This window comes from Agelaius phoeniceus, chromosome 7 (genome assembly GCF_051311805.1).
Source record: "Agelaius phoeniceus isolate bAgePho1 chromosome 7, bAgePho1.hap1, whole genome shotgun sequence".
Taxonomy (NCBI): domain Eukaryota; kingdom Metazoa; phylum Chordata; class Aves; order Passeriformes; family Icteridae; genus Agelaius; species Agelaius phoeniceus.
This window is the reverse complement of record NC_135271.1, coordinates 44343778-44363094: the sequence shown is the minus strand read 5'-3', so window position 1 is coordinate 44363094 and position 19317 is coordinate 44343778. Positions and strand designations below refer to the sequence as shown.

General features: G+C 36.7%; 1 protein-coding gene across 3 annotated transcripts in view; it reads right to left on the bottom strand.

Moving 5' to 3' along the window:
• Positions 1–1156: 1156 nt before the first annotated feature.
• ACMSD (aminocarboxymuconate semialdehyde decarboxylase) overlaps positions 1157–19317 on the bottom strand; it is a 39369-nt gene continuing 21208 nt past the window's right edge. For all 3 annotated transcript variants that reach the window (XM_054636363.2, XM_054636364.2, XM_054636365.2), the window contains 8 exons: positions 17286–17382; positions 13138–13187; positions 11650–11886; positions 9485–9578; positions 7801–7896; positions 7140–7312; positions 1534–1632; positions 1157–1317 (listed from right to left, as the gene is read on the bottom strand). In XM_054636363.2, coding sequence (XP_054492338.2) covers positions 1255–1317; positions 1534–1632; positions 7140–7312; positions 7801–7896; positions 9485–9578; positions 11650–11886; positions 13138–13187; positions 17286–17370 — 897 coding nt within the window. In that variant the 5' untranslated portion in view covers positions 17371–17382 and the 3' untranslated portion in view covers positions 1157–1254. The remainder of the gene's footprint in view (positions 1318–1533; positions 1633–7139; positions 7313–7800; positions 7897–9484; positions 9579–11649; positions 11887–13137; positions 13188–17285; positions 17383–19317) is intronic.

The following is a 19317-nucleotide window of genomic DNA, read 5'->3' as shown; positions in this document are numbered from 1 at the left end:
AAGCTATTTTCTGTCTCTTCTTTTCCTCTTACATAAAGAATTGATATTCTAAATCTCTGAGCTGCTGACTAATTAAGCTCCAACTACTTCACAAACCAGTTTTTTTTTCTTTGGGAGTGGGTTGGGCACTGTAAAGAAGGACAGAGTGTTCTTTGTTGTCCAACAGAGGCTGGGATCAGCAGAACTGCTGATGTTCAGCATCCTTCAGGTTCAGCCTGTGAAGGCTATGGCCAGAACTAAAAACAACTTCTGTCTAATACTGTTTTGCCTGGAATGTTCCAAGACTGAGCAGAGGAATGGTGGCACCACATGCAGCCAGCCCATGTTCCCACAAGAACAAAGACTGTAAGTGCTAATCCACGTTTTTCTGACTGGTACACAATTCTCCTGAGAGGAGGATGCCTCACTGGATAATAATGAAAACCTGTTTCAATCAATAGTCTATAAAGCAAACCACCTTTCCATTCCCATAGCAGGACTCAAGCTAAGGAGAGCATTAGCACTTCAACATTTAAACTTTTCAGCCTTACTTTTAGGAAGCATTTTGTAAGGAATAGAACATTAACCCGTACTGTTGCCAAACACCAGTATTTATTGTGACAGTGACAGTGACACACCAAGTAATACCCACACAAATACATTATTTCTGCACCTACAACCATATTGTTCAAATTGTTTCTGATGAATAAGTTCCCAGTGCTGTAGGTGGCAGCTGATATGTAAAGTCCCCACACAGACCTTTTCCATCCTGTCACAACATTGACAAAGCACGAGTGCACCTGCAGTGCTGAGCTGAGTGCTGTGGGCTGCATTTTCCACCAGTGGATAAAAGAAAATGTTGCCTTTTATTGGGCATCAACACTGTTTAAACTCTGTTTTAATATTCTTTCAGATTCTGTTTGGCTGCCATAACAAAGACAGAAATGTAGTGGGTACATAATTTTCTCAGCTCTTCCTTCCTGGGAATCAAATCCCAATAACATGGCATTGATTATAATTCAGAGATTCTTATAGCTGCAAAAGGTGAAATCTCTCCTTTATTATGAAATCAGGGATTTCAGAATTGTTTAAGAACAGCCTAAATCCTCAGGCAATACCTGTGCATACTCCTTTCCAGTACTCTTGCTTTTGTTTTGGAAATAACAGGAGACTGTCAGATAATTGTCAGTTTTATTTTTCATCTGCACAATTGCACATGCCAACAGAAATACAGGGATATTATTTCAGAAGTTTAGTTGCTTTAGTACTTCATAATTATTCAAATTGCTTTCTGCTAAGACCCAAAAATTCCAGAGCATTTCCAGCCTTGAGTTTATCCTGTTAAAACAAAACACATACACGTTTGTGCTTAGTTCATATTTAACTCAAATGCTTTTTACTTGTGCTTTTAAAGGAACTGCTGCAAAGAGACTGAAGGGTCTTTTCCAGCCTTTGCAGAAATCAGTGTACTACACTGATTTTTCAGTGTTTTATCTCATGTCACATACAGAGACTTAAAAAGGAGAGAAAACCCCTCAAATGTAAAAATCATACCTTCAGTTTATAGTCAAAATCATCCATTGAATCAATCAATTTTCCAGGTTCCAGTTCCCCAAGTGGAAAAGGGTAATCTGTCCCCAAAATAACTTTGTCCTGGTAAAAAAAAAGAATTTTACAGTTTGCAGTAATATTAAACAATAGAGTTTAAATAATATGGATATTAATATGTACAATATTATAGTAACATTAATATTATATTTTAAACTCATAAATTTTAATTTTTACAGATTTTTAATTTCTTTTTAATTAACATTAAACAATAGAGCACATGCTTTCTGGAATGTATAATGAAGTACAAGAAATTAGATGTATATATTGGACTGATTAATTATGAAAGTGAATATGAAGATCATAACTTCCACTTAGAAAAGAACAAAGCTTGAAAGCAATGACTCAAGAATTTTTTGGATGAGTTTTATTTGGAAAAATTGCAGGATATTTATTAATAATTTTTGTGGTATCTAACTGAAGGTATGGTATTTTAATTCTCATAAGCAGAAAGTTGAAAATGCAAATCCCAGGCTTGAGGCATGAGTGTCTATTGTTTGGATGAATAAAACATAATTAGAATTGTTAAAATGTTTGACTCTGTTACCAGAGTTCAACACTGAAATAGGGTGAAGAAAATGTCATTCAGTTATTTTCTGAAATGGTTTGTTTTTCTTTTTGTCAAATGCTTTTAAAAATTTTTTTTAATCTCCACTAGGTGTCACCCAAAAGTCTCTGATAGAGCCTACAGAAATCTTTGCCCAAAATCTCAACAGAAGAGACACATTCTATTGTTCTCTCCTATGTTCTGTCCTGTGTTCTAATTTATTATAGAATTAGCATCAGATTAACATAGGAAAATTTATACCCTCTGTCTAATAAATCCAGCACAGATTTATAGCATAGGCTATAGCATAGACTAAACAAAATAGATTTGGATGTGTGTACTTTGAAGAACCTAAATATATTCTTTTATTTGTAATATTCAATACCAAGATGCTTTATTCACATAAGAAAAATGAATGTCATGTATTTTATGATTAAAAAAAAACCCAACTAAAAACACACCAGGTTTATATGAGAAAGTGGGTTTTTAAGTAAAAGAAAAGGAAACATAGAATTTGTCCATCTGTTTACTCGGGAAGGTCACGTAAGACAGGAAGGTTTGTATATTCTTATTTATATCTCCTACATAACATACTAAACCAGAATTAAATCCCACATCCTCACTGCAATAATATATATTTTTCTTTTCCTCTCTATGTAGATATATTTTTTCCCACTGTTTGAAAGTATTTCACAGCTAATCACGGGATCTATTCATTAGCAGTAAAATTAAGAGCTGTAAATCAGTAAGAAAAATTTAGAAGCAGATTTCTGGCTGTGCTCCCAGTGATCTTGGGCTGTTCATTTGTACCCTTTGAGCTTCAGTTTTGTACCCATCTATAAAATGGGGGTTGCAATACCTGTCTTTAGCATCCAGCTTCAGAGGAGTGCTGGGAAACTTCTGCAGATGAATAATGCTCCTAGCATAAGGGAGGTACTGTTATATTATCCCAAACCATATCAACAAAGTCAATTTTCCCTAGAAGACTTGGAGGTCATTTCCTTAATTAGCACATCTCTCCTATTAGAGAGGTACATGGGGCTAATGATTAACCTCATTGGACCCTGCTACTCAGCACAACTTTTTTCACAGTAATAAGGACCTAAATCTGAAAATGAGTCTCAGAAAGCTTTAAACATGACTTCATCCTCTTACATAAGGAAAAATTGTATTTGCCTTGAATTTTGCCTTCTTTCCTACTGCTATGATGCACCTGAAAAAATGCCCAGAACGCTGTAGTCAGTTCAGCTCCAACTTCTGGCCAGAGAATGCTTTGCCTTTGGATGATGGCTCTGGGGGAATCACCATGGGGAAGTTTTTGCAGAGATGCACTGAATCATTTAATCCCATGTCAACCCAGTTCTTCACTTTTTATAGCCAGCAACGCTGGGGATTTTGTGTTTATTTGGATTCACCTCACGCTACCTCGCCACGGGGGGAGCGAAGGACTGCAGCGATTCTGCACTCTTACAAAACTCTTTCTCAGGAGTGTGTGTTTCTGCTTCCATCCCCAATTAACCTGCACCCCAAACTAAGAAGGGATGAGACTAAATGGACACGACTCATCACAGCTGTCAGTGGATTTTAACTCGGATCAGCTCAAGGCCAGCACGCCAGGCGCTGGTGTCAGGCAGTGGCTGTTCCCCAGGGACCCAAAGCCACGTCCAAGCACATCTTCCCTCACACTGAGCCCTTCCTGCACAGCTCTGAGCTGTTCTCTGGAGACCTGGCCTATTTCAAACCTGCAGCTCACAAAGTTACAGTGTCAGCCTCAAGACTCCATCACATTGTTTTTAGCCCAGCATTTATTAATCTTATATGTGTTACTCTGCCAACACATGTCTGCACTGAAAGCGCTGAGATATTTGGTGTTTCTTTAAGCATTTGGCTCATGGGTGTTATGTGAGAATGTCAACTTTCCTTAGAAAAAGAGGGAACTTTTTAATCTTCATGGTTATAAAGTAAAGTTTGAAATCGTGATGTGAATGTTTTTGTTTTCAAGGATAAGATGCCTTAGGCAATTGAAAAGAGAAAGTTCTCCTGAGTGTAAAAAACGTTTTTGGTATCTGACTCATGACTTTTCAGCCCTGGGATTGCACCTGATGTCACATTGTTTGAACTGAAAGTACTCAGAGGAGAATTAAAGAAGACACCAATATCCTGTGTACTACGGTAGCCAAATTTATTGTGTTAAGACTATGAATTTTAATAGTCTGTTGACAAAATGAATAAGACACCAGAGAGGCTAATGCTGAGTGCCTTTTAGATTATCAATTTACAATCCATAATCTCTCTCTCCTCAAAATTTCAGTTGCAAAGACTAATCACATTTGAGGACCAGAGTCCATGTGTAGCTTCTTAGAATGGAAAGTAGAGAAATTAAAGTGTGGTGCAAAGACAGCAGCTTTCCCACAGCAGCAATAGTTTAGAGCAGCTTTGAGATGCAAAACTTCTGACTTTGAAGCAGAAGTGCCCCAAGACTTGTATGCTACAAAAGTTCAGACAGAAAAAAACTTCAATTCTTCAGCAATGGATTCAGCATCTTGTGCTTTCCCTCCTGCTTTGCTCTTGACATCTACAATTCAGCTTAACAGATTCAGATCACAAAAAGAATCTCTGGTCTCAGCCAGCCTGAGTCACACAGCTCCTAATTTACCAAGGTCTTTCTGACAATGGCAAAACATGTCTCCCAACGTTTTAAAATGGGTAAAAGAAAACAAGTGAGTGATCTTTTCTCCTTGCACTGGCAATTTAAAATTCAAGAGCTAGACTCATCCTTATGTACTAGAACTGCATGTACAAAGAAAATATAGTTAGAATGAACATGGTCTGGATTTGGGGAGATTTCTCAGAAAAGGAGGTAACAGAGGCAAGTGTTGAGCTGTTACTCCATAAGCCTTTGGGTGTCTTGTAGAATGACAAGCACATCACACACAGTAAAATTTTAAAATCTATTGTAAAAAAACACCTTAAAGCCACTTGCTTTAAGCTACAGTTATTCAAAAGATAATGCATATCAAAAACTACTGGCTATGGACTATGATTTGTTTGCTATTTAGAGGCTGGCAACAGAAATGAAAAGAAATCAGTATTGGGTGGGAGCCCTGGTACTTTATTTGTAAACCATCTGGTGCCTAAAATTAATCCCTGGCACAGAGATGGCAAATGACACCTGAGTTAATACCCACTGATATTATCAGAACTTTCCACTACTAACAGCTTATTCCAGATCTTTTTTGAGTAAATTGACCTGGGTTTTATCTTATTTGTTTCTAATGGAAATAGGGGCTCCTTCCATAAATCTATTTTTGGTTTAGGGTGGTTTAACCAAAAAGATGTTGTCTCCACTCCTTAGAGCTGCAGTGTTACTGTATTGTACAAACATACACATCACAGAAGTTTCCATACTATTGTTTCAAGCTGTAGTTGTGCTGCCACATGGTTGATTTTCCATAAATCTTCAAATGCAAAGTTCTCCTAAAAGGCACAAGTCCTGCAGGGGAGCTGCAGGCAGAACTCCAGTCCCAAAGCTACAGACTTCAGGTGCAGCATGAACTGAAAATCCACAGATTTTCAAGTGTGATACCTGAGCTCAGAGTACCACAGTAAAGAAAGCAATAGCTCTGCATTGCTATTTCTGTCTGGCCTAGGCAAGTCACTCCTGTACCAGTTCTAGAGCAGATTTATTGCAGTAACCTGCTCAGACTAATAGAAATGGGAAATCAACAGATTCTTTTTTGTAGGAGAAAAACCCCAATAAGCTGAGTGGTGTTTGTGAACTTTGGGCATACAGGAGGCCCTGATGACAGCAACAGCCCCACACCATGTGAGTCTAGACACTGATGTACAGGCAAAAGGACTGCAGCTGTTGAGAGAAGAAAATCCCTGTCAGAGCCTGCACTTCTGATTTGACATCTGGGAGGTACCTGCCTCTGGCTGCAGACACTGTGAGGTGCAGAGATCAAGGCACAAAGACAGGTGTCTTGTTGGTTTGTGGTGATCCACTGGAAGCTGGCATGAGGGATGCCATCTTCAATCCCTTCCTGGGCATTTACTAAATGAGAAGGGATTATTTGAATGTGTTAGGGTTTTTCTGTCCCATGCTGTACCTCATTTAAATGGCTTGCTGTCACCATGATATTTTCTGGAAAATCCCTCACCAGGATTTCTTCTCCTGGGAAGCTGGGAAGCTTCAGCTTCTCCATGTTTTGCTGCTCTGGAATGTGGTCTGGAGATTGTTTATCCAAACATGTTAATTGTTTTTAATTAATGACCAATCACCATCAGCTGTGTCAGACTCCGAGGAGTCAGTCATGAGCTTTCATTATCATTCTTGATAAGCTTTCTGATGTATCCTTTCTCTTTCTTTCATATAGATATAATATAATATAATATAATATAATATAATATAATATAATATAATATAATATAATATAATATAATATAATATAATATAATATATCAGCCTTCTGAGAACTTGGAGTCAGATTCTCATCTCTCACTTCATCCTGGGGACCTCACAAACACCACAGTTTGCTAAACTACAAAGATTTCTTTACAAACATCTAAAATACTTCTGCAAACCCATAATGTTTAATTGTCTCTCTGAGATACCCACAAAAGCTTTCTTTATTACTGATTTTTTTCTGTCTAACTTTCCAAGTGGAAATATGATTTGATTTCTTCAAGCATGCACTAGAATTTGAAAATTAAGCCATTTGAAAAACCAGGCTTCAGACTGAAGCACTCTTTGCTTGAAGTCCCATCCTGAATAAGCTCAGAGAAGGATGGAACTAAAGCTGACAGTGCATGATTTCCTGAATTAAACCCACCATTTCAATGAATCCATATGGTAAAAGCATTATCAACATGGCAGAAGCCCATCAATTTATTTCACTGGGTGACACTGTCTTCTTCCTTCTTTCTTCTTCTCTTCTTCTCTTGCTATTTCCTGGAAAATTAACTGAAGAATGACTCACCCACTTCTGGAAGCACTAAAACTCACCTCTCCTACTACACTTGTTAGCAGCCTTAGTGCCCCACGGTCGTGGACAAGAGAGTCTGTGTAAAATGAGCCAAGGTATTTTCTGGGATCCACCTTATTATCCATGGCACACAAATCAGGGCGCACGTTGAAGCCATGGGAGATTCGACCCACTGTGTATGGAAAAGCTCCACCTGCAAGAAGGAATTGTTAATAACTTTTAAAAAGCTGAAAATATCTAAGAGGGGAAAAAAGCCACCTTATCACCAAAGATCCATTAGTTTTCTGGCAGCTCTTTAGAAAGAAAATGCTTTGCACTAGTGGTTTTTTATTCCTTTACCTTCATTAGCTTCTGTCTCTATTTTTCTCACTTCTTCACTACTGTGATGCCCAAATTCCCCCTGCTGCTTCCTTGTCCCTTTCCTTAAACCACCTGCTGCCTGCCCTTCCTTTTTGTTTTCCCTTAACTGTTGTACCAGTTCAAGCCTTGCAGGCTAGAGAGGGTTCATAAAAGCTAGAGAGTGTTCATAAAAGCAGCTGATCTGTCAGACTGTCTTCTTTGGGGTGACAGTGCTCAGCTGGTGGCAGGCTTCACGTGGTGACCCCATTAGCTGAGACACAGAAAATACAACTGTACCATGCTCAGCCAAAGAGCAGGAGTTTCACATGGTACACTACTCACCTCCATGTGCAAAGCAAACTTTCAGCTTAGGGAATTTTTCAAAAATTCCTCCCATAATCATGGAGCAAATGGCCATGGTTGTTTCTGTTGGCATGCCTAAGAAGAAAAACATCTTAATTGTGCAAGCTTTACTTTTTAAACTTCCTATTTGATTTTTAAATGTTGTTTTAATTTTTTTCCATTAGCCTTGAGCCAACTGAAAAAGTAATAGTTGCAGGACAGCTAGCAAAGGTCATGCATTATTTCCACTGGAAGGACACAGAGTTAAACTCTAATTAACTGACATGAAGACACAGGCCTGGAAGTGGAGGTGATCTGAATTCTAAGTCCAGCTTTTACTCCATACCAGTGGGACAGATGGGTATATAGACAGGTTGGGTATGTCCTGAAATACCCTGTACAGGCCTGATTCCCATTATCCTTGCTCAAAGACAAGTCTGGAATATGCCAGGGTGTCTTCTCCCCTCTGCCTGTGGGTTTCTTTTGTGTGGAAAGTGGAGCAGGTATGTTAATGGATATTCCAGCACAGATTTGGGGTTTGGTTACCACATGATGCCAGATCCTACAGTTTAGAACTGACCTCTTTGCTCCTGGCTGAGTTGGATGCCTGCTTAGGAAGAGAATGGGAATTTAGGTTCCTACAGCAGGCCTCAGCTTCCGATCACACCCAATGTATTTAGAGTATCATGCCATTTTAAACACCCAGCTTCAGATATGCAGCTTGAAATCAGGAACTGAGTTCCCCATATTTATGGGGAAAACAACAGCTATGCATCTGGAAAGGTTATTTTTATTAATGTTTTACCATATGCTCAGATGCAAAGCATTATTAGGCTTAGTAAGAAAATATTCTATTTTCATTTTGTTAAGTAAATGCAATAATTTTATTTTCTCCTTAAATCTGCATTTTCATGTCTGATCTGATTAAGACTAACTGATATTTTTTCAAGATAATGCATTGGTGATTGGGACAGCAAGACTTTCCAAGCAAAATGTGTATTAAATATATATGTTGTGTATGTTTTCCAGAACTGGTGGCAGTGCAAAACCATGCAAAAAAAAAAAAAAAAAAACCCCAACACAAAACAAAATGCATGAGAGTAGAATCAGGTCTAAACATGTCTGGGTAGCAGAATAACCCTGCTCCTGTTATTCAGTGTTATGATTTACCTATCAAACAGGGAAAAAATGGAAACTAGATAATATCCCAGACCTACTGAGAGCTTTCAAAGTACATGTTGTTTCAACTACAGCAGATGTAAAGTTAGATTTATTTCCTCTCTGATCAACATGTTTCTAAGAAATAACTCAAGAAATTATAGAAAAAAATGTTTGGTTTTGCTTACTCCTTCATTTACTCCTGTTATTTTTGAGGAGCTAATTTCTGAGATGATTCACTTCTTCCTTGTTATCTGCTCTTTGTATTTAGGGCAAAAGAGATGACTATATTCTGTTGCTAGTCTGAATAATTTTAATTCTAAGTATTTAAAAGAAAAGCTAAATAAGGTTAGAAACAAATGACTGCTGAGTTTACACAACAGACTTAATCATAATACTAGATTTAAAAAAAAAGAAACTTTGACAGAAAAATGATGTAATTTTCTCTGTACTTGTACTTGGCAGCAATCTCCTGGACATAATCCAGTTCATAAATGTAGGTTAAGCAAAGTAAATATACACTTACCTATTAGCCAGGGAAACCAATATTTGGACATCCTCCCATCTATCTGCATGTCCCAGGGATGCACAAAGAGACAGCAATTTAATTTCTCAGCAGCCTGCAGCAAAAAGAAAAAGTCTGAATCTTGATTAATCATAGCAAAACGCATCTTAGATCTTAGTCATCCTTTTCAATGACCTGCAGTAGTACTGAGCAGTAGTACTAGTAATGAAAATAGGCCCACAAGTAAGAACTACAAGCAATAGTTGGCTGTATTTACTCCTCTGGGCCATACTCTGAAGTCCTCACTCAGTTTCACACTCTTCCTGTGACTACAGGATGGAAGCATAGATGATGACATCTCTTTAGTGAACCAAGTGTTTCTCAGAATAATGCAGTACAAAAATGCTTTTCCAGCTATGTTTTTCAGCCATCCTGTAATATAAAATCAGTTCAAGCAAACATTCTTTTGGTTTCATTACACATATGAGAATGAATTCCCACATTGTCTTATAGAATCATTTGAGATGGTTTTGCAGAATTGTTCCAGCTGCATTCAGAAATTTTCATTGAGTTGCACTACATTTGTCCCCTATACCTAGCTTAAAAAAATGTTAAATTATTCCTAATTCTTCCTAAGAGTTCAAAATCTGGCTGTATTCTGATCAATAATACATCTCTACCCAAGTACAGTAATTCTTCCAAAACTACTGACATCTTTGGAAAGGCAAACAGAAGACTAGTGTTGGATGCTGACTCTGACTGTAATTTAACTGTGTGCTTAAATTTAAATACACAGTCATCAGAGTCATTCATATGCTTAACCAGGATTTAACAGCTTCGTTTTTTCAGATGTATTTCTGGACATGCTCTTGTTGCTAAGGAGATTGTCACACATTTGAAAAATTTGGGTTTATTTACCCATACATGCATAAATAAAAGCTGCAACTTTTGGATCGTGGAGAATAATTGCCATCTACATTTGTAAACTAAAAATAGCAATTCAATAACTGGCCTGGTAGTTTGGCAAAGTTCATTATCCAATATGGCTTAATGTCATAATCTGTATTATCCAGAGATGTTTCTAAAAATGAAAGGGGTTACTTCCTACATGTGTGAAACACAAGCTGAAGGATGTACAGTTTAAGAGAGAGATCCCAGAAGAAGAGAGGGATCTCAGTAGCAGAGACATGGAGTTACTGGAGAGAGCACCAAGATGATGGAGGGACTGAGCATCTCTCCTGTGAGGAAATGCTGAGAGAACTGGGACTGTTTGTCCCCTAGGAGAAAAGCTTCAGGGGCGATCAGGAAATTTCAGGTTGCCCAGAGGGATTGTGGAGTTTCCATGCTTGGAGATTTTTAAAAGCCACCTGGGCATGGTTCTGGGATCTGGCTGTAGGTGGCCCTGCTTGAGCAGGGGGTTGGTCCAGGTGGCCCCCAGAGGCCTCTCCCAACCTCAGCCATGCTGTGATTCCATAAATGTGGGCATTTCCAAGAGCAGATGTTGATATCTGACTGTATATGGCCATACAAACAAGCAGTTCAGGTTCTGTGCCAACAGAGTTTCTGAATAAATCGAGCATCCTACAAAAGAACCTCTGTGAATCAATTCCAGGCTGACAGCTCTAATAACTCGAGAAACAGATTCAGAATGGACATTGATTAAACCCCTAATTTAGACAAATGACCACCTCATCTGGACCTCAGGCTATTTAAGAAATGCTATCTATTAATTCATTTGATAATCAATACATTCAGTTTGGGAATTTTGGTCCTGTTGACATAGTTCTGTGTGGTACTTTGGTGCTATAGGTATCTCTGATAACTCAGGGAAGTTTATCAGTTATTTCAATAGGATTGGAAACAGTAACTTGAACTCAAATGCAAACAATGCAGAAAGACTTTATATGATATTGCACTTATCCTCACAAATCAAGAAGGCAGATCTACAGTGAGAGCTAGTATAATAAAACAAAATCTGTTATTCATTCTTATAAAATATATTTCAGAATATGTGGTATCATTGCCATTATATTCTATAAAGAATTATCATTTACAACTAAAGCTGAGTCTCTCTGATCACTAAGCAGATTAGAAGGCTGAAATGATGACTCAATCCTCCAAAATATTTTTAGACAGATTTCCATATCACAGAATTCCCCCAAAGAAGGAAAGCAAGAGCTACTCACAGCATAAACATCATAGAGCTCAGGGGCATTCAGGTCCCAGTCATTGACATGAGATCCAATCTGCACTCCAGGAAACCCAAGTTCATTCACACAGCGCTGCATTTCCCTCACAGCCAGCTCTGGAGCCTGCAGAGGTAACGTGCCCAGCCCAATAAACCTCTTGGGGTACTTCTTTACTGTGGCAGCTAAGTCATTGTTTAACATCTGGGCGAGATCTAAAGTATCCTGAGGTTTGGCCTGGTAAGATATGAAGCAGAAGAGTACATTTAAATATAGTTCTCAAATGTTATCACCTTTGGAAGTTATTGGATAAATGTCATTGCAAACAACTGGTAGGGTTTGAACCCAAATTTGCTTTACAGTTCTGAATAGGTGGAAAATAGAGCTAAATTCTGCCTTGCTTTAAAACCTCTGGGTACAGTTCTGCTTTTTCTCTTGAATATTTTATCAACTGCTGTTGCCTTTACTGCTCAGGATGAGTGCAATAAAACCCAGGTTGCTGATGTACTTAAGTACCTGGTCTTTTGTGTAAAGCAGTCCCCTGGTTTTGTTTATCCCCATGCAAAAACCTCAGTATATAATTTTTATACATAGCAATGAATATTTACTCTCCTATTACTGGAGCTGAAGAAATAAAAATAAGAAATGGGAGATGCTGGAACATGTGAATTCTACAGAGGAAGCTTGAGCAAACTTCTCTAACATTTAGAAGGAGATAACATCCATAATTCTAATATGGAAGTGCAATATCCATGCAATCAAACTCTAGATTTTTTCTCCCAATACATATTTAATGGAAAACATTCCCTTAGATACCAGAATAAAATTTTGAAGAGAAGTTACTAAATAGAAATGATAAAAATCAATGGGCTTATCACAATAATACTAAATGCACAAATACATTTACATGTAGGCATCTTGACCTGTACACATTGCTAAATAGTCACATCCAAAACACATTTAGAACAGCATTTTGCTGTGATTTATCTCCTCAGTCTGTCTTATTTCTTTGAAGCATTCAAGATCACCACGTGGGGAACATAGGAACTTAAATTTCCTCCTGAATTTTGAGATTCAAAACATTCTAGGTTAATGAGTCCCCTGCCACATTTAAAAGAAGGTGGGACAAGGCCACAATTGCATCCTTTATGTCTTTTTTTTTCCTTGAGAAAGTACTGATTGATGTCTACCTTTCATGGAATGTGTACATACATGTCTGCCTGCTAACCATGGATTCATGTTGGATATATTTTTTCTCTCCATTTCCAGCTGCCCCCATAAAGAATTCAGTTGTTTTATCTTTTCTCCCTGGGTGTGGAGCTTTGCCAGGACATCCTGCAGACACCTTCTCATACCTGCACTCCTTTTTTGCCTTTTCATTTTCACAGCAGAACAGTTCTAGTGACTACTTCAATTTGTAGGAAGATGCTTTTGTATTTTAAAAATGTTGCTACATATGAATTATGAAATATCTTAGTTGGAACTTACCCAGTAGCTGAACATCACAGGGACTGTGGACAGGACTTGGATGGTGACTCCTGAGTAAGAAAAAGCAAATATTAATGCTTCCTTTTTTGTTTTTGAGAAAATGCTATAAATAAGAAAGTACTTTGGTTTGAGAGGCAGAATGTAAAAGCTTTACTGATAAGAAAAGCTGATTTAACAGTGACATAGAGAAATGATTTTTTTAAAATTAAGGATCATGGCAATAAAACTCATAGTGTATCAGTTTATTAGGATTTGGATATTTTTGCTAAGTAGAAAGAACAAACACTACCATTTTCATGCTAGCTAATTTGGGAAATTAGGGTTTTTGATTTTAGAAGGATTTAGTATGCACATGTACAAAAAATTAAAATAGCAATTTAGTATTACTCTCACATGAATGAAACTGACATTAAACCAACTGAAAACATTAACTCAAGTTTACTTTTGGGTGAATTTGTCATAAATACTAAACAAATAAATGAATTAGCCCAAAGATAAATAACATTATGTAACCAATGGTTGTTAAACAATATTTTCCTAAGTGTTCCCAAAGCTAAATTGTGTTAGGTTTCATTCATCTTGTGTCTGGACTGCTGAGGTTGTAAATATAAAAAAAATCTGTTTGTTTTCAGAAATAACTTTGATGTTAAAAAGAAAAAGAATTAAGTCCATGTTATTTTGTTTCTACTCAAACACAAATATCTATTATATTTTGTATGACAGGTTACAGGAATGAAAACAACAAACCTGGCAGACAAACAAAATAAACAATAAAGAGTAATTAGGACATCACAAAATAGTTACATGCAAAACTGTTTCATTTTGGTGGTTTTTTGGGTTGGTTTATAATATTTTTGCACATATCTTGTCATGCTTTAAAAAATTTAACTTGGTTGTTAGTTGTAAAACTGCTAGAACAAAAAATGGCAGAGAAAACCTCCAGGAGAATGAACTCTAGGAGACCTCTAAATGACTTGCCAAAATATTTGAATGATTAAAATGATTTATCCTCCTCCTGAGAAGTTTAAGTAGGAAACAAGAGAAGAAGCTGACTCAGATTGCTACAAGATCTGAATAATATTATGTGCAGCAGCAATGGTTTAAGGGTAAGGATTAGGTCTGCAAAATTATAATATAAACATATATATAATATTTATAAATATTTATAAGTATTATATATAATATATAATATTATTATATATCATCTATTATATAATAATATATAACATTATATAATATTAGTATATATTATTATAATTATATAATATTATATAATAATATATATTATATAATATATGATATATATTTTATTATATTATATTTTATTATATTATATATTATATATTATATATTATATATTATATATTATATATTATATATATTATAATATAAATATATTATAATATTATATATATATATATATATATATATATATATATATATATATATATATATATAATATAAACATAAATACTGAATTATCCAAGTTAGATCATCCACCAATATGGCACTTGATCAGTCTGTTGAGAACATTCTCCATGTTTTCCACAAAAACCATTGTATCTGCTTTCAATCCATTTTTACACTTCTGAGCAAATTTAACATAAACCTTAAAGGTACATTTCCAAGCTGACTGTTCCTAGACATTAACTTTAGGAAAAAGAATGAGCACAGAAAAGTCTCTACTTTTTTACCCTCTTCAGAGGGTTTTACAAAGGAGAAAATAACAAGGAAAGGCAGTTAGGATGAACTGATCTATTATCTCAAACAAAATTGTGATGATTTGTGTCACAGAACTGTGATGGTAATTACTTTTACAGCTTGTTTTATTGAGTTACATGGATAGCTTGCTTTATTGAGTGGATCAAGATAGAAATATGTACATCAATTAGACCTAGGACATATGATTGGGGGAACTAATTGAGTCTCTTTGCTCCACTGGAGACCATTTCTTATTACTGGCAAGATTGCACAAACAAAGCCTTTTAACCAAGTTATCTCTCTGAGTTAAAAATAACTTTCAGTGACTGATTCTAGTTTTGTTCAGCTGGGACACTTCTTGCATCTTTGCCCCAAAATTATGCCATGTTTGGAAGTTAAATTTTGGGTATAATCTATCTCAGCATGTGTAAGAGAAAGCAGTCTGAACGAAGTTGCTACAGCTTTCTAAACCAAAAAGAAATAAATGTGGTCCATATTATTAGCCGAGCAGTAAGGATGAAGAAATGAAAAACACCAAGGCCTTTTTTTCCTCCCCACATAATTAATTGGCTGATACCTGTATGTCTGGAGTGCTGTAATAAAAAGGGACATTTTTAGGGGACAAGTCACCAGATGGTGCTGTAACATACAGGTTTAGATTTTTTTTTTAACCAAGAAAGCACTGTTCAGTTAATGAAGAAATATTGTGATGCTGCTTTCATGATACATTTTCTTTTCTGGAGAACTGCTGCAAAAACTTGAAAAAAAAATCCTCCTGTGTTTTTCTCTTTGTCTACAACAAACATATGGGGCAGAACTGCTTTGTAGAAACTTGCCATTAGTGCTGAGGGAAATATCTGAAAGAGAAAGATGCCCAAAGGCTATTTATGATCCACTGTGTAGTTGAGTGATTTAGTAATCCCCAAAATCCCTGAGCCAACTCAGAGAAACATTACAGCCTAGTCAGGCCATGATTCCATGATGCTGTGACAAGGCAGCATATTTCAGAGTCTGCAAAGGCTTTCTGGAATTCCCATTAAATGCCTAACGGTTGGAGTTTCAAATTCTGCTTTTCCAGGGTGAAAATGAAGTAGATGAAAATTGTCTAAATTGTTTTTGCATAAATTGCCCACTACCTGGTGGGTTCCCAAGCTAGCTTATGTTATGTGTTGCACTAAACCTCCCTCAGAAGAATAACCCAGACTATCTCCAAACACAGAATCACAGAATGATTTAGGTTGGAAAAGACCTCTAAGATCATTGATTCCAACCATGAATCCAGTTCTGCCAAGCCCACCACTGAGCTGTGTCCCCAGGCACCACATCTGCACATCCTTTAAATCCCTCCAGGCATGGGGACTACACCAGGGCTCTTCTAGGGCTTGACAACATTTCTAGTGAAGAAATTTTTGCTAATATCCAATCTAAACCTCCCCTGGTGCAATTTCAGGCCATTTCTTCCTGTTTATTATTTGTCATCTTGGAGAAGAGACCAATTCCCCATTTCCCACAACCTCTTTCATGTGCTTGTCCAGAGTGATAAGGCCTGAGAGGAGGAAGCAATAATCATAAAGATGCTACTTGTACAATATCCACTCTTTTAAGCAATCCAGGTGTTAGTTCCATATGAAAAGTTGAAGATATTTGAGTTGTGTCTACTGGGAAACTATGTAGAAACCATTCAGGCCTCAATCTAAGTAATATAATCCAAAAAATAATCTTTAGTAACATAATATTTCTCTTAGAAGAGTAATTTGGAATTACAGTGTTAATAAGAACTAGCAAAAATAATTGATCAGCCTAGAAATTCCTTCCCTCATCCTCAGTCTCCCATCTTACCAATCTTATTTAGTGGCTTGCATGTAACGTGATGGAAAATAAATTTGCAAATTTGGCATCTGGTTAAATTTCTAAATGAGGAAAAAACCCTTTTCTGACAAAGTAATTGTACCAGTTCTCTAGGCTCAGAGTCCTACAGCAAAAACACAAAATGAGGCTGAAACATGGATAAACAGAAAAAAAGTATTAGAAAAGGAAACAGACATAGAAGAAATCCTGTGTGTAAAAAGAATATTTTTAATATTTGGAACAAAAATGAAAGGGCTTCCTCCACCTTTGTGAATCATATTTTAACTGGAATGTATGATGCCATTTCAAGTCAGGGTCAGTCATCCTTACTTTTGTCAATTTAGTGTCTTAAATCCCTCAAAAATTAATAAATTCTAGTGGGGAATAAATTGTTACTGAGAATGAGGAAAGTTATGGGCACAATATAAATCATATATAGTTCTGAGTGTAAAGCATATCAGTTTCCAATAACTTTCAACAGATTAAAACCCAGGAATTAGTATGTTAAACCTTTTTTTTGATATTGTTGTTGAGCACTTTCAGATGCGCTGACAGAGAAGTTGTTATTCTAAATGAAACACAATGATTTGTGGAGGTACCTGACTGGTCCATCTCTTTAATCCTTACTTCTGGGTCCCAGCAGTTCTCTTGGATAACTCTAAAAACCTTTCCATCCTTCATCATCTTTGCCTGTCCCTGTGAAATACATTTTCATATATTATAAATGTGACAAAGTAGTACCTGCTAATTTATAGTCTCTTGATATGTTGGGCTCCTTACAGAAATTCAGTGGCAAAATTTTGATCTTTTATTTCTATTCAGTAGGTATTTTTAAACAGAAACTATTTTAAAAATAGATATGAATAAAACAGTCATTCATAGTTCTGATTTAATTCTTCAGAATTATAAAAAAAAAAATCCCCTTCCTCTTGCAATGTACATCACTGTATATTTATTTGGAAGAGATACCAGGTACCTTAATGCAAGTTTATCCTCAAAGCAAATTTTGACCTCAAAACAATGCTCTAATTAAATCTGTGCTAAATTTTCCCTTTGGGTATGTGTGTGTTCAATAGCATCACAATGATTCCAGTAACCACAGAAATAATTGTGTAACACAGTTAATTTCAGTCCAGTGATTTCTTATCACCAGTGATACTCAGACAAAAGGAGACCTATTGTGTTGTCTTCAGATTATGTTTTCTCCTTGGTAAGAAAAAAAATAAATTGAAGAATTTGGGAAAGAAAAGTCCCAAACAAAACTTATACACAGTATAAACCTATGACCTGAATCAGTGTAAAACTTTCTCATATGCCACCAATTTCCAGACTTAGGAAGTTCAAAATATTATCAGAGTCATGGAATTTGTTCCTTTATCAGCCTGGAAAGTTTTGAAATGTCCTATTTGGTTGATTTGTGAATTGTTTAAAGAGAGGCAGTGTCACCACATTAAGGAAATTGTTACAGTTAGGGGTGCCCACCAGCTGCTACAGACACATCAGGATTTCTGCTGGCACAAATGGAAGAGACAAAATTCACCAACACCTGCTGGCCCCGAGTATTTCTTGGTTGTTTTAATCTGCTGCAGGGGTAAATGGGAAGTCAGAGGATCCCTGGTGCTGTGCATGTGGGCTGGCTCAGTGCAGCTGTGCAGCAGAGGCACTGGGCAGAGAACCCACTCCATCTGCAGGGGAAAACTGAAAGCCACACAAGAAAACCCAGCAGCCACTCCTTCACCTTCCCAGTAAACAGGAGCTGAAGGCAAGGCAGTCTTTGGGCCCTTCAAGAAAGGGACTTCTCTCTCTCTCCAAAGGGCACTTTATTTTTCCTCACAAAATTGGTCTTATTTAGGATCCTGTTAATTTTTCTGAAGAAAAGAAACTGTTAAATCAGAATATTTATTACCAGTGTGCCCAGCCAGGGGGGGGTTCTGTCCCCCTCTTCTGAGAGCTCAAACTGTTCTTAACCTTGAATATGTTACTACCTTCATACATCATTCACAAATGTACTGTCCTAATGAATATTTTAAAGCCATCCTCAACAAATCTAAGTGTGCTGCCTTGGCAACCTGTCAAGTTACTTGTTAGCTGTATCATGGGTTGTGAAAATTATGTGAAATATTACAACTACAGGGTCCTGGTCCCCTGGTGAAATACTTCAGGTTCTTGTAAAACTGGTTTTCCAACCTGATGGAGAGGTTTATTGTAGCCATACACTCAAATACATTAAGAAAAGTTTAGAGCGTTGATACAGGTTGTCCAATAAACAAAAAAATACTTGGGGTGTGAGAAAAAGGTACAGTAGAACCAAGCACTTCATCATGAATAGATCACATGGACTTTACTGTTCCATTCTATTCTATACTTCTCTACTCTGTCCCATCCTAAAAATTACCTAATATTTGTTTTGATTAATGTATGTGGAAAATGAAGAGGGAGACATTTAAAAATTAAGTCCTGCAGGCTGATTTGGTTCAGCAAACTACATTTAAAATTCTCTTCTCACTAAACCACTCAGTAACATCCCAAAATGCACTTTTAAAATATGCATGTAATTATTTTCTTCCAGTTTGACCCTGGTGCTTCTTCAGAGAATGATATGGGAGGCCTTTGGGTTTTTTTTAAATCTTA